This window comes from Ctenopharyngodon idella, chromosome 9 (genome assembly GCF_019924925.1).
Source record: "Ctenopharyngodon idella isolate HZGC_01 chromosome 9, HZGC01, whole genome shotgun sequence".
In the NCBI taxonomy this organism is placed as follows: Eukaryota; Metazoa; Chordata; class Actinopteri; order Cypriniformes; family Xenocyprididae; genus Ctenopharyngodon; species Ctenopharyngodon idella.
Window position 1 is genome coordinate 11,789,162 of NC_067228.1, and position 23,316 is coordinate 11,812,477.

Consider the following 23,316-nt stretch of genomic DNA (forward strand, 5'->3'; position numbering starts at 1 on the left):
GCCTCTCAGCAGAGCTGCCCATGACTGCAACAGGGACTGGAAGAATTCATTAAAGGTGCCCCAGTACTTTTTTGCTACTTAAAAAGTACCAAAAATGGAAGAAGAAGAAGAAGAAGAAAAAGGGGGGTTTACATGTAAACAAAAGTTTACATGTAAACAAAACAAGCCAAACAATGAAACAGTAAAAAAAAAAAAACAATAGGCCTATCGACCAAAATCAAATAATGCTATGACTTGACAAATAAATTAAGTATTTCCTGCTGTAGTGATAAAACAAACATTCAGTAATAGTATACTGAGAAATCAACTCGAAATTAAGAAATCATCATGTCGAAACGTGTATGAATAGATAATAAAAACACCACCAGTTTAGTAATTAAACATTGACTTAGTTTTTGGTTTATTGATTTTTTTTTTATTATTATTTTTTTTAATAAAAGCTTCAATTTTGCCAAAGATTTTTTTTTTTTTTTTTTTTTTTTTTTTTTTAATCAAAGCTGTAAAGCAAGCTTACTTTCATGTTCACTACAACAGCAGCGGTAACCCCTCAGTAGCATATATCTCGCGGTAACTGCATAGGGAATTTCCGCAGTGACCACTAGAGGTCGTAGTGTTCTGTGTGGCTGTTCAAGACTTGTGTATTATGTGATGTATGATAGTTATAAAACGTTAAACCTAAAGATGTTCCCAATAAATCTAAAATGTTATGGTGTTCTAGTAACTAGCTACTGTAAAAGTTATAGCAAAGATTCAGTCAGATCATGATCGGTGAAGTGGATCGTTGTATATGATCCTTTAATGCAGTAGAATTCAACTGCGTAATTCTGCCTATAAAGGCCGTTGGTCCTAGTGAAGGTCAATCGATGCAACTGTATCTCCACAGAATGACTCCCAGGACAGGATCTGCTCAACACAAATGCAAAGAGGCTACAAGAGACAGTTTACATGCTGACTGGGATATGAGGTTTGTGGTAGGTGTAAAATATTGGAATAATACAAAATGTATTTGTAGGATAGTTCTAAAATTCCATTTATTAATTTATCGACTTTACGAATTATGAAATACAAATTCCCCTTTGAAACCAAAACAAAGGTCTCAGGGTGAGTTCATTGTTTTCATGCCAAAGCTCTCCTTGGCAGAGTCTCCCTGGCAACAGGCTGTAAACTCAAATCTGCTTCAGGCAAAGACGCAATGAAGACAAAGGGTTGACCCTTAAAAGACAAGGACGTAAACACAGGAACTAATTTAACTTCATTTAACTCAAACATTTCAATCCAGAGAAGTACTGAGACAGGTGAGTCTTGCTGCTTTTAATGTATGTAAGCAACAATAGAAACTTTTTATGGTTTCTTATTTAGTAACTATTACTTTAACATCAAATGCATTTTTTTTCTTTTTGCATTATGAATTGTTATGTTTGGCTCATAAGAGCTTCTCTTATGCATAAGTGAATGGCCATTTATTCATTTTTGTTTATTAGTCAATTATGAGTTGATTTAGGGGGAAATTTTGTTAATCAATACGTAAACAAGAAAAAAACCTATTTGGAATTTATCATAGGTTCAAAAAAATACTTAAAATTGTACAGTACTGCACGACTGTCATCATAAACATGGGGGCAACAGAGCAGAACCGTTCTTTTAGTGTACATGTTGTGAATACTGAGGAAGGTATTCATTACAGTTAGTTCACCAGAAATGCAGCTGATTTCTATGTTTGTGCATCTGCCAGAACACTGGAGCATGAGTAAACATGAAAGAAGCAGATTTGTGGAGCAGCTGTTGAAGGAAGAGCTTGAGGCTGTGACTCTGGGGCTGGAGCAGGGAATCTACTCCTGGGAAGAAATTGACCTGCCTCATGATTCACAAGGCTGCACACCCCTTATCAGTGCCTGCAGGAGGGGTCTTACTAGGGTATGAGACATTAGGGTGATATGATCAAAACAAGGCAGAAACTATAGCTGACTTCTGTGCAGTAAATCTACTGTAGTGTAATGGGGTGTAATGTATTGATTGTAATATAATGGGCATTATATTTCACTTAGTAGCCTTTCTACTACTTCCTGTTTTCTTTATTTAATAGCTGTATTATAGATTTCACAACAGTTAGTTTTAAGGATACTAATATACAGTCCAACATCATTGGGGCATTGAATTGTTTGTATCGTTCCTTTTTTTTGTGTCACTCTGTGCATTGGTTATGAGGATTTTGCAGTAACTCTTTCTGCAGGTTACATCGTTACACCACTAAGTGGTGATAGGTGACATGAGTGAGTGAGTCATTCACTCGTCCGATTCATTCTGAACATTGATTCATTCTAAACATTGATTCATCCAGGAATGAAAAAGACGGTGTCTGAAATCACCCTTTTTACATTTATATAGTGCACTATTTGAGGGGACAGTCATTTATGTAGCGGCGTCCCAAACAATGCTGGACGTTATCGAGTGCACTCTCGTAATGTACCTCAATAACGAGTGTACAACCAGAGGGTCACCAACCTATGACAAGTGTGCCAACATTGGCACGCGGAGGGATAATCACTGGCACGTGACAGTAGTATTTCATTTAAATAAAGCCCCTTTGAACTTGCATACGGATGTACATTTTGAGGTATTGATTCCTCGTTGTCACACAGCCTGTTTTATTAAGTTAGGTGCTATAATACTATTAAAGTGTGAGATTTTAACCTGTGCTAGTGGAAAAATGGAAGTTTCTCCTTTGCGTTTTTCGCGTACAGATGACAATGTTTTCAAAATGATCCCGTTTATGTGGATCTGTGAAAATGACTAAAAATGCTGTATTATGCATGCCAGGCCAGAAGCTGGCAATGTCACTTTGTAAAGAAACACTACTTACTTATAGACTGAACATGTAATTCGCATGTGTATGACGTCACTATTTTCACAAACTCATATTTTTGTAGTTTACACAGAGACGATAATGGTATCGTTTTCAAAAACTTGCACTTTGAAACCCTTTTTAAAAATTTGGCCCCCAAAACGCTGTTGTTGTGTGAATGAACGGCCAAAACGCATAAAAAGTTTTCCGTTTTTAGTTGAAAATGGTGTTGTGTAAACAGCCCCTCAATGTCCAAATTCGCTCACTCATTTTCATTCACTCATTTAGTGGACTATATTTGAAGTAATGTAGGGAATAGTGAAATGGGGGCAATTTTGGAAACCCAAATGTTTATGAGTGTGTCACTGAATCATTTACTCCACCAATTAGTTCAAAATCCCTGACTCATTCACAGTGCAACGGCGACATATAATTTTGATGTTTCCTTGTTTGGAACGATTTTTACTGGTGGAGCAAAAATATACAAAATAATTACATAGTTCTGGCATGAAACTCTAGATGGCACAGCCTGATAGGTCTAACTCATTTGGTAGCGATCGTTGGTTGTTGTCGGCTCAACATTCAAACAAATACCGGTCGTGTTTGCTGTTAGCAGTCTGCAGCACGCTTTCAGAAACCCTCCACCTTCCCTAGCTCCACCTGTATAGATCTGCTACGGGGTTAATTCATGTATGTTACATGTGCAGCAGTCTCTATTACCAGACCAATTTCCTGAGAGTTGTCATGACAGAACTGTTAATGTTGTGTCTAAAATGTAGGTTACTCAATATTAACTTATTGTTTATTGAACTGTTTTAATGTCACACTTAACTACAAGTTACATGGTGATATTATGACCAACATTACGATTGTAATGTTGGTCATAATATCACCATGTAACTTGTTTGTGCATTGCTCAAACTACATACATACATTTTGAACACAGGTGATGCATTTCCTTCTGGAAAGAGGAGCCGATGCTACACTGTGTAACCATAGCAACCAGACAGCTCTTCATGTTAGTCAACCAGCACTCCAGGGGGAGCTGTTGATGGCTATGATCAGAGACGTACCGCATCAGAGGCAGCTCTCACTAGCAGCCTGGTGGGGAGATCTCTGCTGTCTACAGGACCTGATGGTGAGCAGCTCAGACTTCAACTTACACTTGCCATTTGACTGTTTGAAATGTGATATCAACCCAAGGTTCAGACAAAGCAGGCCAGACTCCACAGGGAGTTCTCTGATGGATCAGTATTGGCCATCTGTCATGAGAGCAAGATATTTTTGCACTCACCTCAAGCAATGGTTGGAATGAATTACAACAAACGAGTCTTATATTGTGTGTGTGTTGCAGGCCCGGACAGACTTGATGGACTTAAATAAACAGAACAGAGATGGACTGACCCCACTGATGCTGGCTGTAAGGGATGTGGATCTGTTTGAAGGGCTGGAGATGCCATGGGACTATCAACCTGTGGAAGTGGTGAAGGAACTTATGTCAGTTCCGGTGTAAGGAATCCAATTTCAGTTTGGTGAATTTTACTTCTTGGATCTGTAATAGAAATGTAAAATATAAACACTAAATACAAATGTAAAGGGTTAGTTTTTCACCCAAAAATGAAAATAATGTCATTTATTACTCACCCTCATGCCGTTCCACACCCGTAAGACCTTTGTTCATCTTCAGAACACAAATTAAGATATTTTTGTTGAAATCCGATGGCTCAGTGAGGCCTCCATAGCCAGCAATGACATTTCCTCTCTCAAGATCCATAAAGGTACTAAAACCATATTTAAATCAGTTCATGTGAGTACAGTGGTTCAGTATTAATATTTTAAAGCGATGAGAATATTTTTGGTGCGTCAAAAAAACAAAATAACAACTTATATAGTGATGGCCGATTTCAAAACACTGCTTCATGAAGCTTCGGAGCGTTATGAATCAGCGTATCGAATCATGATTCGGAACGCGTGTCAGACCGCCAAATTGCTGAAATTACGTGACTTTGGTGCTCTGAACCGCTGATTCGACACGTTGATTCAAGATGCTCCGAAGCTTCCTGAAGCAGTGTTTTGAAATCGGTCATCACTATATAAGTCGTTTTTTTTTTTTTTTTTTTGGCGCACCAAAAATATTCTCGTTGCTTTATAATATTAATATTGAACCACTGTACTCACATGAACTGATTTAAATATGTTTTTAGTACATTAATGGATCTTGAGTGAGGAAATGTCATTGCTAGCTATGCAGGCCTCACTAAGCCATCGGATTTCAACAAAAATATCTTAATTTGTGTTCCGAAGATTAATGAAGGTCTTACGGGTGTGGAATGCCATGAGGGTGAGTAATAAATGACATTTTCATTGGGTGAACTAACCCTTTAAGGTATTTGAAAAATGAAAAATTGTAAAATGGCAGTGCATGTGATTTCGTAGGCCTCTCTCATGAAAACCCTGTTGAAAAAAACAGGATATGCTGATTAGGTGTGTTTTGAGGCATGGCAGCTGGTTTAAGCTGGTCCTGAGCTGGAGCTAGTTGCTTAGGACCAGCTAAGGACCAACTTAAACCAGCTGCCATGCTTCAAAACATACCTAACCAGCATATGCTGTTTTTTTCAACAGGGAAATCATCACTGATCCACATCTTCTGATTTTCAGTGACACGAAGATCCTTGATCGGAGAGGTTACACTGCTCTGTGGTACGTCTCTCAGATCAAGAGCACCAAGAAGGAAGATCTCTTTAGAATAATGGAGTCTTCAATGCAAACCGGTAAAACACTGCATACTTTAACACTTTTCTTTTCTTTAAGTGTGGAAGAGATTTACATGGTCAATTATCGTTTAATATTTTCTATATTCAGTCCAATCAATGTTTTACTGAAGTTCTTTATCAAACATGTGAATATAAGTCCAATACCACCTATAACTAATGCAAAACATGCTCTAATGTTAATTCAGTTCTCAAATCACTGTTTTATTCATGAGAATTTTGCTTATACAGTGTTATTTTTATTTATTTGTAGTGCAATTAATTAGAAACCTGTTCATGTTCTCAATGTGCTGATTCATTTTAGTGTTTGTATTATATTTTGGAGAAACAGTAATCACTTGTCTGGACAGCACTTGGCCAGCGAGTCCTGCTGTACCCTCCAGCTGCTCTCCTACATGTGGCTGTTGCACACCAGTTTCAGATGGGATGAAGGTCAGGTGCTTTAACACGACTTACTCATTAATGCATTGAATCTTGGCAGTGTCTCCCACAAAAATCCATTTGAACTGTGTGAACAAAAGCAGACACATATAATGACAGCATAAACGGTATAAAATAATAAGTAAGTCTCAGTGGGACTGTAAAGGCAAAACCAATTTAATGTAGTTTATTTGCTCTGAAATGTTTTAATTAAGCCCTTCATGGTGTTCCATTTGGCTGAGCCTTGGTCACAGGCATCACAGCTGGCTAATGATGGTGTTAGTTGATTGAATGGACCACCTCCAGATGGTCAGTAGTCAACAGGTGTATTAGTCATGTGTGATTCTGTTAGAGGTTATTGTATGGGACAGTCAACCTCACAGCTTTTATGCAGTTTTGTTTCTTGCTGCATACCAGCTGTGTCATTGAAAACCTTTCCCTTACTGAACTTTAAAGTCACCATGAAATCAAAAATGACAATTTTCATTTTTTATAGAATATTGCCTATTTATTATAAGTGATATATCCATGCACATCATATTTAAAAAAAAAAAAAAAAATTCATGTGCCCTCATAATCTTGAACTCTTTCCCCACCAGCGTTTTTTTTTTTGCCAGCATTTTTTGATCATTTTGACAAAACTTTCACGGCCCCAGAATATTTTCTTGTATGAATATCTAAACATGCAGTATATCAAAAGAGCTTCTGCTTTAAAAAAAAAAAAAAAAAAAAAATGCATTAATGCTTCATGCATTCTTTTTTTATCAGCACTTGAATGTGGTTGTTTCATAAAAAAAGCAACATTTTGAACAAAAAGCTGAGAAAATCACATTTTTGTCAAAGACTAACATGCATAAGCAATGCTTTAATCACTTGTCTCTTTTTTTTCTTTCTTTTTGCCTGTGTTTTGATCCAGAGATTCTATAGTCTTTCAGAAGACCATATAACAGTGAAAAAAAGGCGGGGAAGTCAAGTCCCACCCTATATTTTTTCTTGTTCGAGAAGCCATTTTACTCGGATATACGTCAGAATAGGGAAGAAAATACTATCGCAACTTCTGTTTCATGCCGACTTTAATTTTTTTGCAGAAAGAATCAGCTGAGATTATCATTGCACAGAAGAACCATGCAGACATCCACCAAGGTGAGTCAACAACTAGACTTAAAAAAACGTTAATTATGCTCATCGTAGAAGACAGAATGTCTGAGGTACACCTGCAGAACCATTCCAGAAGGACAGTGAATCTCTGTGTCCACCGGGCTTTCAAACACCCCCTTTGGCAGCAACCACCAGCCTGAAACACACACTCACACTGCAGCCTCAGAGTCTCAGCCCATCCCTTAGAGGACCCATGACAATGGGAGGGGTGTGTCTGACTCTGCTTTTTGGGCTCCTCTGTTTCAAATGACTCAGACTACACAGAGTCCTCAGCAGAGAACCTCTGACACTCGCAGATAAGGATTATATAAGACTTAAAGGAACTTTAAAACGTTTGGTTTCTGTGAGGCTTGGGCTAATTCAGAGAGAACTGACTTTGTAAAAGGTAATTTTTGTAGATTGTCAAAGCTGAATTTTCTGTAGCCATTATTCCAAACATTTCTTAGTGTTTATACAATTGTTTTCTCTTAACTACATGAAAAGTGATGTTTACTTGTATATGATAAAAAGATCAATGCTACTAGGGACATTATGACAAATTTATTTCATTTAATAATATTCATATACAATGATACATAGATCTTAATATGTTGGTGTATTTAATTTGATAATTTGAAAAAAATGTGTATTGGTTTTAGTGCCACCTGTGGATAGTGGATCCCTGAGTAATATTGCATTTTTGTGAGTTTTTATAATATCTCCACAGTATAACCATGGGAAACGTTTCACATGACCCTTTTCACCCATAGTTTATGGATGTGTCTGCAGATAACAGGATTTGCTTTGAGGGCTGTATGGAGCCAAAGATAGACATCAGACAAGATGGCAGAGATGAGAGGAAACAAAGCAGGTTAGCCAACTGCATACACACCCATTCATCACTTCCTCAAACTAAATTAGCTTTCAGATTAACAAGAGAGCCAATCACAAGTCAACAAATCACACTTAAACACCAAAAACAGCAGCAGCTGTGTAAACATAAACTGCACAAACAAACTGCCCTCACAAACAATCTGCCTGCATGAAACCCCATGTCTGTTCAGTGGCTCGCTCTCATTTCTACACAAAGACCGTACAGAGGAGTACGGTTACAGAATCAAGCCGTCGTCAACATAAAACTATGGTTTCAGGGTGTGCCATTGTCCACACACACACACACACACACACAGAGAGGAGATTTAGATCTGTCCTTACTATTCAGAATTATTCAGCACATTTCAAAAGAAGAAGAAATATAGGTCATTTTTTTAATGGTTTGAAAAATATGAACATGCTAATGTAAATTATTTTTCACTCAGTCGGACTTCATCCCTACCCAGCCTATGGAACAGCAGAAAAGACTGGGGCAAAATAAGGCCTTTGCATCCATCACTCAGTTTGACTTCCTCCTCAATACCTGTTCTTCCTGCTGCCCATGTCACTCAGCTCAGCAAGTCTGCACCAATGCTGATGGACCCTCTTCTTGATGCTAGTGTGCTGCTGCAAGCACGGGCTAACATTCATAACAGTAAGTATAGATAGTTGTTAATTGTGGGGAAAAAAATTACAGAAGCTGATTAATAGATACCAGTGGTGTGTGGTGGTGTTTCAAAATGAGGAGGCAAAGTCCTCATTTATGTCCCTGTTACACAATTTTCCTGGTTAACATTACATAAAAAGAGAGACCAAATACAATTCTATTTTGTATTTTTACACTATGTAATGTTCTGTTTATTAAAACCAAGTATAAATTTCATCAAGTTAGTGTTTTTACGCATTTTTACATTTATTCCAAAATGATAACTAAAGGCAGTAACAATTTAAACAGTATATATTATTTATAAACTAATATTCAGCTTTTCTTTTTAATAGTCAATTTATTTTCAGCAGTCATCAAGTTTGTACACACTGGTCACTCACTGGTCACAGACACAAAGATGTACCTTTAATTTTAGTAAGATTGCTCACTAAAACCCCCCGCAGTCATCATGTTTTCAGGCCATTTCAAGTTTGATTTTGACATGAAATAAAGTGGTAATATCTAAGTTACAGTTGTTTACTTACTTTTTAATTAGTCTTCCCATTAACGGCATCATCAAATTTGGTAACATTTGCGTTGTTTTATTTTGTAATATCGATTTTCTTATCCAGTTTTTTTGAGGAGGCACTGCCTCCCTTGCCTCTTCGGAGGAAATGCCCCTGATAAGATACATACAGAAAGACACATACTGTATGTACATTTTGTCAGATTGAAAAAATCTGACATTGAGAAAAACAAGCACAGTAAAAACTGCTTTCAATCCAGAATGTAGCTACAGATCATGGAGCACTATGGAAAGGATGTGTTCATAGCCAGAATCACTAGAGGTGTTGCTCCCCAAACTGACCAGATTACCTCAAATGTTACCTAGTTTCACTGGTTTCCTAGTGCTCAAGAAATTCTATATTTCTGATAAGACTGGAGGAGTTTCCAAAGAACATCTGCAGGTAGCACAAACTAGAAATGCACTGCATATATGATGAGCAAGAAGGGAAGTAGTACCAGTGTTAGTCTGTGTTGTTTGTGATCCAGGAGACATTTACTCATATTGCCAGGAGGTTGTCCTACAGAATGGATTAAAAGAAACTGGAGAAGTCACAATCTCAGAGAACATAATCCTGACAGAAGTACCTTTAGATAGGAGTAGGTAAAACATGAAGAACAGCTTCTCCAAAATTTCCGCCATAAGTGAGAGCAACTGGTCTGTAGTCATTTGTGGTTCTGGGGCAGCCAATCTTTTGCAAAACATCCTTTAGATTTTGTGACAGGTTGATCCAGCTGCTGTGCATCTTCAACACTCAATGCCTGATTTCAGCAGACCCCAGAATCTTGATGTCTCCTTACCTAATCAGATACAAAGATAGCCTGAGAGGAATGAATGTGGGAACTATTTGTCATCAGGCGACAGGATTAGTGCAGATGAGTAGTAGTATTATAGCATGCCAGTGGTGGGGTAATGTTATGGACATTACTACTGGCCTGCTCTAATACTACTTATCTGCACTAATACTTTGTACCATCTAGAAGGCTTACAGGATGTTCAAGTGGTAGTTTTTAAACAAAAAGTATGTTGCCTACCTTGTGGTTGGCGTGTGACCAATAACAAGGACACACCCTTGCTTAGTTAATGGGGCTAAGGGTAACTCTACTTTTAAGTTGTTTCTGTGGGAAAATTTGATTACCATGAATGAAAAAATATTGTTGAGAAGGTTGTCACATGAAGGGAAAGCATATAATAAAACTTCTCAATTAACTACAGGGCTTAGAGGTGTTGGCACAGGGGACGACAATGACAGGCAAAAGGTGAGGAAAATCTTATAAAAATAAATACAAATAATAAATGCAAAAAATATAACCTTTAACACCTTTTTGATTATTGTGCTGTGATTACCAGACACCACCTACTCTCTGTTCAAGGACACCCAAGCATCTTGCTCCGTTAGACAATAAATACACGGATGGTTCTGCACGTTCAAGTCTTGAGCACCCACTGCTCTTAAAACAAAGCAGCATTTTGCCCATCTCATCACAATCCAGACGAAGATTGGAAAGGATCTCCAGCCAGTCTTTCAGAAGATCCAGAGGCACCAGAGCAGGCAGTGAAGAAAGCAACTCCTGCAGCAGTAGTAGCCAAGAAGAGGACGAGACTGTGCCTCAAGATGCACACAAGATACATGTGGGATTAGAGAAGTCACTGAATTTGGAATTAGGGACCTATTTGGATTTTCAGGATTTAGTCAGTTCTGTAATTAACAATACCACAAAAGATAAAAACAATGTAATTTCATACAACAGTAAAGGCTGTGCAGCTATCGAATCATTGACTGTTAGGGAGGTTGAGGCTAAAACGAGATGCAAGTCTTTCAAAACAACAAAGGATCTTCAAGAAAAGTGTCCAACTATGGACTGCTGCTCTGTTGCTGAAGGACACAACAGCATAGTCAGAGAAATACAACCTATTGTCAGAGAATCGTGTTTTATCGCAGGTGAGAAGCACCTCACCACTGTGGATATTAGTGTAGTAGAACCAACTACACATGAAAAGAACAAACCAGTTAAGATAACCAAAGGAAATGACAGGAAAGGTAAAACATCTATTCAGACAAATCAGTCATTCAATGTTCTGGCACACAGAAATCAAAGTACTGTTAAAACTACAAGGAACAGGATAAATTCACCAATTCAATCAAAGCTGCAGCTTAGAGAAAGTAAACCCACAAGCCTAGCAATTGGAGGAGAGACTACTAACAAATATCTGCCAAGAGCACCTACAATGGCTTGCAAAAAAACTGCAGATGAAGCCTCAACAACAAGAAGAGTCTCTGAACCTTTTCAGCACATGAGGTCAAGTGACGACAAGAAAGTAAGCAATTACAGTCAAAAGCAAATTCACAGAGATCCGAGAAGTGCAAGAGCATCTAAAAAGCCTGCATCAGGAGCAGCACAGCGAGCAAGGTCTGCTGTCGATTATGTCACTTACAATGACATGTTTCTGAAGATCAGTCAGGGAGATGAAGGTCCAGCAATCTATGAAATGTTTGCAACTCCAATTTATGAAAATCTTAGAGTAGACAGTTCTGCAGAGAGATCCAGACAGGTTCATACAGCGCTTCAAGTTAAAAGACAGATAAATGGAAAACTGAGGGGCCAAAAAACAGTGGAGGTTAACCGAAGGAAGCAAGCTCAGTCTGAGAGATCCAGTCGAGCTAAGTGCAGGCATCTCAAGCGGAAGGATAATGTTACCAAAGGGATGAAGAAACACCCACCTTCTTCAGAGAATAAATGCCATGTCATTGTAACTTCTGCTTGTGGAACTGTCCAGCAGAAGAAATCTGAAATGCCCATCATTAAGGGTGATGGGAGGGAAATTTCTAGCATAGAAAGACAATGTACCTCCATACTATCAGTGATTGAAGAAGTACTTTCCAGCACTGTGCCCAAAACAAATCTCATTAAGGACATAATACATCTAGAACAGACTCCAGTGGATGCAGGTGTGAAAAGTGAACCTGAAATATCATGTGTGAGCAGATTGCCAACACAGCAGCCCCTGATCAATACCTGGACAAGTGACGGAAAGGTATCACCCGTGTACCAGAGGTTTTTAGATGAGGCCAGTGATGGACCTCTCACAGATGACCTGCTGCGGTCTTTGGCAGAGGAGTTGATCTCACTCGAGAGAAGAGACGTTGAAACACTCAAGACTGAAAAGGAAGTTGGCATAGAGTTTAAACATAACTTGCCTTCAAAATTTAAGACATTTTTAAATGAGGTAACATTCTAACATATTTCACTTGTACATAGTGTCAGGGTAGCCAGCCCTTCTCCTGGAGAGCTACTTTCTTGCTAACATCAGCTCCAGCCCCCGCTTCAATACACCTGCCTGCAATTTTCGAGTAACCCCAAACACATTGATTAGCTGGTTTGGGTACGTTTTATTGGGGTTCGAGCTGAACTTTGCAGGACAGTAGCCCTCCAAAAGCAGGGATGACTACTCCATTCCTTAAGCTGATATTCTGTGGCTCATCACATTGAGTTTCTTTCATCCATCAGGGTGTTTCCTCAGGTGAACTGCCTAACACTATCAGATCTTGCTCACATGATGCTATCACATGGACAAAAGGAGAGGTTCTAGGTAAAGGAGCTTATGGGACAGTAAGTGTTTTAATAATAAACATTTCAAAGCACCCTTTTTAGCTTTAAAATGAAAATGATTTTCAAAATGTTCTCCAAGCACAATCAAATACAAAGGTTTTATGTTTCTTATTTTGTTCTACATCTTCATTTATAGGTGTATTGTGGGCTAACCAGTCAAGGTCAGCTGATTGCAGTAAAACAGGTGGCACTGGACGCTTCAACTTCAGAGATGGCAGAAAAAGAGTATGATCGCTTGGAGAGAGAGGTGGATCTTCTTAAGAACCTTCATCACACTAACATTGTTGGTTTCTTGGGAACAGCTCTCTCTGAGAATACTGTAAGCATATTCATGGAGTATGTTCCAGGTGGCTCCATCTCAAATATCCTGAGCCGGTTTGGACCCTTGCCAGAGAAGGTCTTTGTTCTATACACTCAACAGATTCTGGAAGGTGTTGCCTATCTTCACGGCAACAGGGTCATCCATAGAGATCTGAAGGGGAACAACATCATGCTTATGCCCACCGGAGTGATCAAGCTAATCGACTTTGGTTGTGCTCGTCGACTTAGCTGTCTTCAGACTTCAAATGGAAGTAAGAGTGACCTTTTGAAGTCTGTGCATGGTACCCCATACTGGATGGCACCAGAGGTGATAAGTGAGACAGGTCATGGACGAAAATCAGACATTTGGAGCATTGGCTGCACTGTATTTGAAATGGCCACAGGGAAACCACCCCTTGCACACATGAACAAGATGGCAGCCCTTTTTTACATTGGAGCTCGAAAGGGCTTAATGCCTTCTCTGTCTGATGACTTCTCTACACACGCAAAGCACTTTGTCCAGGCTTGCCTAACCAGGTACATTGCTCTTTTACTTAAAAATAAAGAAATATTTGCTCTATTTCTTTTGTGAAGTTTTTTTTTAATCCACTGTATATGTAATCTGTTTTCCACACATTTCTTGTGTGTTTTGTAACAGTGGGACAATTTTTTTGTTTGCAGAGATCCAAGGCAACGACCGTCAGCAGAGGAACTGTTAAGACATCCATTCATCTCTCATGACAGCCAAGCCTGCAATGGACCAGTGAACTGAAAACTTATTCACCAAATCAAAAAGTGACTTTTTAAAACAATGATACAAAAAAAATTGACATTGTGACTCAACATAATTTGACATGGAGAAAATATAATTTATAAAAACACATTGAAGACCTGTAAATAGTCATTTGACAAATGTGCCAATATGTTTTTAACACAAAAGATCAAATACACAAAGACTGAGGTTAAGGTAGTGGAAACCATGTAATTTATTAAATCTAAATAAAACTGGGAAAAGACAAAACAAAAACAACAAAAAAAAAAGTGCCAGGGTTTGCACTTGCCTTATCCAACTGCAATTCAGTGATCAAAAGTAAAATGACGGTTTGTACAATGCTGGCCTCATTTACCAATAGCCTCTCACTAAAAGAATCAAAATCAAAAGATCAAAACCATTCATCCTGTATTCAGAAATAAATGTTGAGGGCGTGTGAAAGCCCAGATCTCTTTGGGTCAGCACTGTGATAATGAAATCAATCTCCTTTTACCCACCTATGTTTCTGGTCATTTGTTATTGACTTACAGAGTTGCACAATTAGGCTACTGCTTCAAGCCAAGAAATATATAAAATGCACTTCACAGCGAAGGTTATGTAAACTTCATAGAACTATACGTTTTGAGGCACAACCTTTGGCATCCAGCTTAAGGTCATCTTGAAGATCAAAAAAAAAGGTACAAATTGCATGGCCTCTGACAACATGCCAGGTAATTGGCAGGGTTTGGATTGCCTGCTATTTCACCTTCTTCTGGAACATGGAATACCAGTTCTAGAGCACATCACTGGAAGGCTGCGCTAGAAATGCCAATGATAGATTCTAACACTGAGTCACAAAATCCCCCCCACCCCCATATATTTATATATATATTTATATATATATTTTACAAGCAGCTCCAAACCTGAGAAGTTATGGTACAGCTTTTAACATACAAGAATGTATGCAAATTTTTCTCCACACTCTGTAAACAACTCGTCCCTTTCATTATAAACATGCAGCTCATATAGAGGGTATCAGCTGAGGGGATAGAAAACAAAAAAACATTCAAGGAACTATGGAACTTAAATCTTGATTCTGCATTCCTTCTAACTAACAAATGAGAGGAGCGTCAGTTGTTTTAGAGGGTGCTTTCAGTCTTAAACTTTCATCACTCATTTTTATCATGTAAAGATTTTTTTTTTTTTTTTTTTACTATAATGGCCCTGAAATTCACATACTGGCTCACGCACTCATACTGACTGTTCATGAGGGAATACTGAGGAAAAAAGCAGCAGTTATACAGAGATGGCGAGAACTGAACTGCCAGAAGATCAGGAAGCATTTTTATTTTCTTTCTCTTACTCTTCACATTCCTGTTTTTTCTCTTCTTAATAATGAAATCTATGCTTGATTTTTCTTTTATATTTTATCCTCTTTTCCTATCAGTTCAAGAGTCCATTCCTTGGGCACTTAACAGCGAATCAAGCATGTCAAAAGTATCTTTGTAGTCTGTGTGTTGGCCATTATCTAGGCCGGCGCCCTCAGGGCCATGGCTCTCCGCTGGTTTCCTGTCCAGTTTCACTAGGGTGCTGAGATGTCCGTAGCCCACCTGGTATGTGACAGGGGGAGGGGGGAAGGGAAGGTTAAGAACAGAGTTGTGAGATGACACACACTGCTGAACAGATGAACAATGAGAGGAACTACCTGCGCCGCCTTTGGAGCTTTTGTTCTTTTTGGAGTGATGATTGTGGCTGGCGTCGGGGTTCACCCTCTTGCGTGAGGAACTGGATGCTGAGCTTGCACCATCGCCAACGGAACCTACCGGGCTCCTAAGGGCTGAACTAGCTGTGGGTGCCTCGAGGCCGCTCCTGCCGTTGCCGCTATGCGTGTGTGTGTGCGAGTGGCCGTGTTTGTGATGGTGACGATGGCCTGAGTGGTCTCTGTGTTTCTCTTTGCTCACAAGCGGGCTGGAATGTTTGCTCTTTGCAGCACCCTCGTCTGAGGAGCTGTGCCGCTCAGAGGACACCTTTATTTTCATTTTTAGCTCCTCCTTACTTGATCCCCCTTTCTCGCTCTGGGAGGGGACTGGAAGACGCAGTTTTAAAGAGCTGCCTTTCTCACGTTTGTCCTGGAGCTTGTCCTGCCCAGGGACTGTCAGTTTCATCTTCAGGGGCGAGGCAGTGGTGGCTCCTGCTCCCTGCTGCCCGTGAGACAGTTGGGGTAGGTGTTTGCGGTGATCTGTCTGTGTTGGAGCACCATAGACCTCAGTCTCCACATTCTGCTGATCTTGCCTGCGTTTCTGCACCGCCAGTTCAGCAGCGTGTTTCTCCCTGTACTTGTCCAGAGACATTTTCTGTGTGGGTGCTGCAGGTGGAGGATAAGTCGTTGCCTGGTGCTTGGCCCCACCACTGGCCTTGTGTTCATGTTTGGCAGGGGTGATCTCTGTACTTTTGTCAGGCCGATGTGGATGCATAGACGTGTGTGGGGGAAGTTGTTTGACAGAATACGGTTCTGAGCGTACTTGGTCCTGAGGCCAGTCACTGGGGGCGGTGTAAGTGTAAGAGGTTCCCTGCATGCTGGCAATAGAATCAAGAGAAAGACTACTGCTTGAGTTGCCTGGCAGGGTCACTGGGAAAGACGTGGAGGCTTTGGAGAATGCTGTATTTGTAGAAACCCCAGGAAGGGCATCCATTAAGGACAGGTCCTGGGTTAACGAGGGTCCCGCTAAAGAGCTGCTATCTGAGGCCTGACCATCTGATTTGGGCTTCTTAGCAGCTTGTGTAGCCTAGAAATAAATATAGCAACTCTGTGTAATTTAACTAAATTTGACAAATGTAAAGACACCAAATGCATGGTTTATTATAACTGCTCACCCTCCAGTTACGAATCCTTTTTAACCTGCTAGGTGTCTTCTCCAGTATCTGCAGAAACTCGTGGGTAAGTTCTACAACAAAATTCAAATGAATATAAATCAAATGAATATAAATAGGACAAAATGAGCCTCACGTGCTAATTTAGGGGAATGTCCATTTACCATCAAGAAGTTCAAGTGTAACTGAGCTGTCCACATACTCCCACCAGTGCTTTCCATCAGTGGAAACGGGGATCTCCCAGTTGGACCACTTGCAAGCCAGGTGAATGCAGACACAGGCGATGACCGTGGGCTTGTACTGCAAGCAGAAGGTGGTGAGGTGCAGACTGCAAGAGCGGCATGCCATGGAGGAAGAAAAAAGACAACAAAGAAAGAGCACAAAACGATCAATTGCAGAAAAGATGAAATGCAATGTTGAACATCTAGAAAGTATTATTAAGGTTAAGAAAGCATTACAGCCACTAAGATGCTCCCCAATTCTGAGCAACATACTTCCAAAATTTGCTCGCACAGTTCGGAATCTACTTGATATAGTGGCATGCAATTTAGTCATATTGTACAATTTAAAAAGCTATTTTAAAATCATATTTTGTGTTCTACAAAAAGGTAGACAGTAGTTTACAAAGGGTACAATCTGAATGGCAAAAGACAAGAGTAGGGATGCTCCGATCAAGATTTGCTTTCCATCCAATACTGATAAATTAAAAATAATAATAAAAACAAGAAGGCTTACTCAACATATCCATATAAGGATACACAGATAGGCTTATGAGGAAATGGTCTACTGTCAGAGTGCAGTCAGCCAATTCTGATCAGCAGCTGATCGATTGTAGCATACCTACATTTGAAGTTTAGAATAGCAGTAGAAAGTCTAAAGATTTTATTAAATGAAATTCTACTATTTGGAATTAAAACTGTGCTAGCAAAAAAATAACAGGTTTGTTACTCATAATCAAGGGTAAACTTGATACTGCTGACATAAAACTGTACATTCAATAACAGGCGTAAAGGCCTGCAGTCAACAGAATCACAGGGAACAGTGAAGCAAACAAGCATATGGTTACCATCCATATTTTCTACATAAGAATTGCAAACCCATGTAATGAAAGGCATAAAGCTGTTTGGCCTCATTAAGTGCTTATTCTTTAATCTCTGTGAATTTGCCTACAGTCACTACTTGCTCTTCTATACTGATGCCAGAACTGCATCAATAGGCCCTGAAGATTCACGAGGAATCAAAGATTTCTCAACCAAAATGCTAACAATGTTTTAGGGGTATACAGTGAACAAAATTGTATTTTACTGACTTTTGAAAATAAATAATAAACTGAAGCCTCAGCCAAAGTTGGATGGTAACCCTTTGCTACAGAACAGAATCAATGTTTGGACATGGGGTAAGAGGAGCTTTTAAATCCTAATGCAACAAAGACAAACAAATTATGACTGCAACACTCATAAAATGCATTAGCTATAGGTGATAAAAAAAAATGCAGCCTATACTTTTATTCAAAAGAATAAAATATTTGCAAGGAAAAACACACAAGGGAATAAAAATGATCAGATCATCCATCAACTGTCATTGACCATATGAAACTGGGGTTGACTCAATTCAGTTCAATTCAGTTAGTTCAGTTTCAAAGTCCTCGTCCTATGGGTAACATGCTCTTGTTTGAGAGAATAACAAAAGGCAAAAAAAAAAAAAAAAAAAACCTCAGCGTCCATATTATATGCAGACCATGTGTTAAGCATATGCTACTCTAGTCCCATGTTCAGACATCGCACACAGTGCTGCAGTATCCCTATGCAAAAAAAGGGGGCAAATACTAATGACAGCTAACCTAATTTAATGAAGACAATAAATAAACAATGAGGGGAACACACACACAAACAAATTACTCTATTTGATTAAATTACAATGAAGACTACACCCTTTAAGGACCTTGTATTACACACCTGATATAAACAATTTTTACAGATTATAAAGAGTATAAAAATACACAGCCAATGAAACAACCATTTCAATTTACAAATTCAAACAGGTCCTTAATGGGTTTGTTTGCATTAAAACATAGGTATATCACAATGGAAGCACAACAGATGTCTATCTCAAAAATCAAGTCAGGCACTGAATGACAAAAACAAATGAGAAAAAAAAAAAAAAAAAAAAAAAAAGTACTTTTGAGTTTGAATACGAAAGACCAAAACAAAAGTTTAATTATCACTTTGAGAATAACAAAATCATAGGAAAAAACAAAGGGGTCTGGGTACTTACCGTGAGAACTTCTATGTAATGTTTACATCTGTGTAATCTTTAGCTGCTATTCAGGCTACCAAAGTGTCTTTTTTAGACAAATGCACTTCTGTAACCGAGCAAACGTGAGGTTCAAGAGCACCACTACACTTCACATTGTGCATTCAACCCCTCTGTGCCAACAATGATCCCCCGTACAATACACCGCACTGCAACCGGGGCCGGTGCCGCCGAACCCCCTCCCCACCCCGATCTGAGGGCATGTTTGAGAGGGGGGGCGTCCCAGTAGCCACCAGTGCAAGGAGGGTGTTGGACACTGGTAGGGTAACCTGCAGTAAAGGAAGCTATAGTGTGCAGTCACAGTGCAACAAATGAGGTTCTGGATAACAACCTGTTGGTAGCCATGAAATAGGAAGTCTGTGCCAGATCCTTGCTTGCTGTGAAAATAAACAGAGAGAAAGAGAAAAGCAAAAGATTGAGAGTGAATCAAACTCTACATGCGAGTAAGAATGAGACCTAATTATACTCGACACAGTGAGGTTTACCTCTCCATGAACTGCATGCTTAGCCATAGTTCAAAAGCCAATAGTTCAAAGATTAAGTCAGCACTGTTTTTATTTCTAATGGTGATTGCAGAGAGCATATGAAGGAAAGTCTATACCTCGCACTAGCTGGGAACATTTCACCACATCAGTGTGTGGATGTTCAATTGTTATTTCAAAGCCTGCAATATAAAGCACATAAATTTTATTTCTAACTGAAGCACACCACTTTCAACACCTGTGGATCATGAAAGACAATCATGCATTAGTTAGAACAAAACCTTTAAAACAATGCAGAATCACTGATATCCATGTGTCCTGTTGCAAAACAACATCCAAGAATAACTGAAAATCAATTTGTCTTCTTTGTAAAAAAGCTTAAGATCACAATTCTGGCAAATTTAGTCATGATGATACAACTTTTCCATCAAAACTCTGAGCGGTAAGAATTCAATTTTTTTTTTTTCAAAGTTGAACCACTGTCAGCAAGCCTCTATGTTCACTCTAATATTCAGTTCAAAGGAACCTCCTTCCATAGACTTACCTAAAGTCTGCAGCACTATGGTTTCAAGTATCACCAGCTCTTGAGCTTGCTGGAGGTATGCCTGAAGTTCAATAGACAATCATTACATGAGGCTTGTAATGTGTCTCTCTGTATCTTCAACCAATAAACAGAATTCTCTGCACACTTCCATTAACAGGCAACACTAATTGTTTGCCATACAATTAACACTTTTTATAAATTGAGGTGCTCAACACAATATTTTCCTCATTCAAGGGAGATTTATGTCCCAGCACTGACACACTGGATGTTTAATGTCAGTGTCTCACTAGTCCATTTTCAGTTGAAAGCCTCATTTACATCATTGCTTGAGAATCAAAGGTAGTCTGCGAGTTTCAAATGAATGAGAATGCAGAGAAATAACAGAGGCATTTGTTTAATCTGCCCTTCTTAAATGGCTAGTTATAGTAGTTAAAGGGATAGTTCACCCAAAAATGAAAATTCTGTCATCATTTACCCTATTTCACTTCAAACTAACAAATATGGTCAAAGGAAGCTCAAAAGTGCTTGCATGACATGCAAGATCAAACCTCATTGGCTCTCATGCGTCAAGCAAGCGCGTTTGCGCTTCGACCATATCTGATGTACTCTATTTATATATCAACATTTTGGGTGAATACTTTAAATGGAGGGAGAAAAAGGCTTTATTAAAAATATCATTGCAAATGACATTTTAAAAATATTGATTTTATAAAACATGAAATCAATCATGTTTCGAAGATGAACAAAAGTCTTATGGGTTTAGAACAACATGAGGTAAATGATGGCAGACTTTTTATTTTTGGGTGAACTAACCCTAAATGTTAATTAGTGGATGTGACAGACATCTGATAAACAGGACAAGATTTAAAAAAAAAAAAAAAAAAACATCTGGCAAGTGAGAAACTTCTGATCAAAGTCGAGTTGTTTAGAGTTGACTAGTGAGACGCCTGATTCTGTAGCAACAGAATCTAAATACTCTTATGGAGGCAAGTGTAGCAGAATTCAGTGTGATGAAATGTTGGTGAAAAAAAAACAAAAAAACAATAATAATAACAGGACTTACATTACTCTTTGTATCCAGTGGAGGCTCCAGTGGGTTTAAACACGCATGCGCTACTTTAATGACATGTTCGAGTTTTCGTGGTTGCTCTTCAACTTTTGCAGCCAGAAATAATGTTGTTGGGGAGATGGTCTGAGGAGGGAAGAAAAGAATACATGGTCATGTTGAAAGATGCAAGCCTACTTTAAAGGGTTTTTTCACCCTAAATTGAAAATGATATCAATTACTCACGCTTCATTTTATTACAAGCCTATAAAACTTTTAATTTCAAAACCCAAATGAAGACATTTTTAATGAAACCTGAGAGATTGCTGTCCTTCCATTAAAAGTCCATTCACCCAAAACTTTGATGCTTTAAAAAGTTTTATTTATGTAGTTTGATTTATGTGAATGGATTTAATTTGGCTATTAGTCATATAAACACTGATCAACGCACATTCATAAAGCACATCAAATATGGTAAACGGAAGCTCAAAGATGCTTGCTTGACTTGCGAGAACCAATGAGGTTTGTTCTTCATGTTTTAGATGAATGGACTTTCAATGGAGGGAAAGAAACCTCAACAGGTTTCATTAAAATGATCTTTATTTATGTTTTGAAGATGAATGAAAGTCTTACAGATTTGGATCGACATGAGAATTTTCATTTTAGGGTGCACTAATCCTTTAAGACATCAGCACCACCAGTGTGATTTCAAAAACAGTGAAAAATGTAATCACAGCTGTGTAGACCAGATCTTACTAGTGTCTCTCACATGTTCATTGCAGTTTACACGGCATTCTATAATGTAACCATTACAGTTTAATTTTGAAAACTGCATTAACAGTTGCACTGATAGCACTGATGAAACACAGAAGCTCATGAATATTTATATGGTTGAAAAGGGTATATGTAATTGATGCAGGCAGTGTGGAGGGAAAAACACTTACATTTCTGTGGAATTTGGTGAAAGAGTGGTACATATAAAATCTGTGCATGTAAACAATGGCAGTATTTATTGTGAGTTGAGAACTGAATTGTGAGTTAAGGAAAACGTATGGTTACGTAACTCCAGCCATTTACTTACAATTACGTATTCATGTTTCGTAGCGATACTTGGTCGCAAATCCAATATTCATATTTAACAAACATCAAAACAATCATATAATTCATATTTTGACAGGTTTAGTAGTGCAGAGCGGAATTAATATTTACGGTAACCGGCCTGCCCGCGTGCCGCTGACATTACATGTGCGTGAGCCGCGTGCTGTCACGCGCATGACCAACTTGAACATGAACATAAACATAAACATAAATCGAGTTACAACAACTAGCTCATTATAATGTTACCGGACATACGAAGTTATAGCAAGATAGCTAACATGTAACGTTATATATACAAATTGTACGTCAGTCATTTGTAGAACATTAACATTAATCAGCAAGCGTCTGCGCAAGACAAACGCAAACTGCTAGCATAAGGGTTAAACTGACAATCTCGAGTAATTTCAACCGAGTTCACAGCTATTACAGATATTCAGGATAAACAGAAATGACAGATATTACAAGTGTGAAGGTAAAACAAACAGACACAGCGAGAAACCGAAATGGGCCTGCTGTTGATCAGCACGTCTGAAGGATACACATTTAGTCTCTGGCCCATGTCCTGAATAAGATTCGCGGCTTGCTGTCGATAGGACAGCTCTCTGTCTGGCTCCATTCCGCAGCGACGGGACGGGGTGGTTTCGAGCTGTTCCCGGGTGAAAAACCATTTAGACGATGATCCCCGGCACGCCGCCATTACCGTCCAGCAAACGAACAGAGAGCGAGCGTCACGTATTTTCACATACGTCACGCACACGCGGCGTCACGTCCTTCACGTACGTCTCACAATGCATTACTTCTGGGAACTGTAGTTTATTAGGCATTGCAACGGCATTTATAGTATGAGTGAGGATGTCATAGGTAGACACCAACTGGGTGGTTTGAGAAATACTTTGAAAGACAAAGATGTATTATCGAAAGCTTTTTTAGTGAATTATTTAAAGCAAACACCAGACTCACCTTTTAAACAGTGGATCATCCTTTTGCATTTTGTAGTAAACATTCACATGTAGGTGTACAGGTATATAGTATTAAAATATTACACAG

The 23,316-nt window shown here is 38.9% G+C and overlaps 2 protein-coding genes across 6 annotated transcripts; one reads left to right on the forward strand and one right to left on the reverse strand.

Annotated features, from left to right (window-relative positions):
* The first annotated feature begins 117 nt into the window (after positions 1 to 117).
* On the forward strand, positions 118 to 14,433 carry map3k19 (mitogen-activated protein kinase kinase kinase 19). 3 transcript variants are annotated; one of them, XM_051905281.1, is made up of 14 exons: positions 118 to 1,295; positions 1,733 to 1,914; positions 3,789 to 3,980; positions 4,197 to 4,351; positions 5,501 to 5,613; positions 5,939 to 6,045; positions 7,122 to 7,176; positions 7,960 to 8,041; positions 8,490 to 8,698; positions 10,470 to 10,513; positions 10,605 to 12,482; positions 12,764 to 12,865; positions 13,002 to 13,702; positions 13,847 to 14,433. In XM_051905281.1, exons 2-14 carry the CDS (start codon positions 1,744 to 1,746, stop codon positions 13,935 to 13,937), a joined length of 3,900 nt encoding a protein of 1,299 aa, XP_051761241.1. In that variant the 5' UTR covers positions 118 to 1,295; positions 1,733 to 1,743; the 3' UTR covers positions 13,938 to 14,433. The 3 variants fall into 3 exon arrangements, with proteins under 3 accessions (XP_051761241.1, XP_051761239.1, XP_051761240.1); XM_051905279.1 differs by lacking the exon at positions 118 to 1,295 and having other exon boundaries at positions 1,606 to 1,914; XM_051905280.1 differs by lacking the exon at positions 118 to 1,295 and having other exon boundaries at positions 1,606 to 1,914; positions 5,945 to 6,045.
* ccnt2a (cyclin T2a) lies at positions 14,128 to 23,172 on the reverse strand. 3 transcript variants are annotated; one of them, XM_051905284.1, is made up of 10 exons: positions 22,809 to 23,088; positions 22,116 to 22,197; positions 21,190 to 21,318; positions 20,127 to 20,187; positions 19,702 to 19,764; positions 19,432 to 19,477; positions 16,952 to 17,115; positions 16,791 to 16,861; positions 15,622 to 16,702; positions 14,128 to 15,526 (listed from the first exon to the last, which is right to left on the reverse strand). In XM_051905284.1, exons 1-10 carry the CDS (start codon positions 22,964 to 22,966, stop codon positions 15,459 to 15,461), a joined length of 1,923 nt encoding a protein of 640 aa, XP_051761244.1. In that variant the 5' UTR covers positions 22,967 to 23,088; the 3' UTR covers positions 14,128 to 15,458. The 3 variants fall into 3 exon arrangements, 2 of the variants coding, with proteins under 2 accessions (XP_051761244.1, XP_051761243.1); XM_051905283.1 differs by having other exon boundaries at positions 14,128 to 16,702; positions 22,809 to 23,104; XR_007931583.1 differs by lacking the exons at positions 14,128 to 15,526; positions 15,622 to 16,702; positions 16,791 to 16,861 and having other exon boundaries at positions 19,062 to 19,477; positions 22,809 to 23,172.
* Between the last annotated feature and the right edge of the window lie 144 nt (positions 23,173 to 23,316).

Bases quoted from the DNA above. Each gene is read 5' to 3' on its own strand.
- map3k19 (XM_051905279.1), top strand. From the start codon at position 1,699: ATGCAGCTGATTTCTATGTTTGTGCATCTGCCAGAACACTGGAGCATG. The intron at 10,514-10,604 runs GTGAGGAAAATC...TGTGATTACCAG, and splicing joins ACGACAATGACAGGCAAAAG to ACACCACCTACTCTCTGTTC. The intron at 12,866-13,001 runs GTAAGTGTTTTA...CTTCATTTATAG, and splicing joins GTAAAGGAGCTTATGGGACA to GTGTATTGTGGGCTAACCAG.
- ccnt2a (XM_051905283.1), bottom strand. From the start codon at position 22,966: ATGGCGGCGTGCCGGGGATCATCGTCTAAATGGTTTTTCACCCGGGAA. The intron at 22,198-22,808 runs GTATCCTTCAGA...CTCACAATTCAG, and splicing joins ATGGGCCAGAGACTAAATGT to TTCTCAACTCACAATAAATA. The intron at 19,478-19,701 runs GTATAGACTTTC...TTATTTTCACAG, and splicing joins ATGTTCCCAGCTAGTGCGAG to CAAGCAAGGATCTGGCACAG.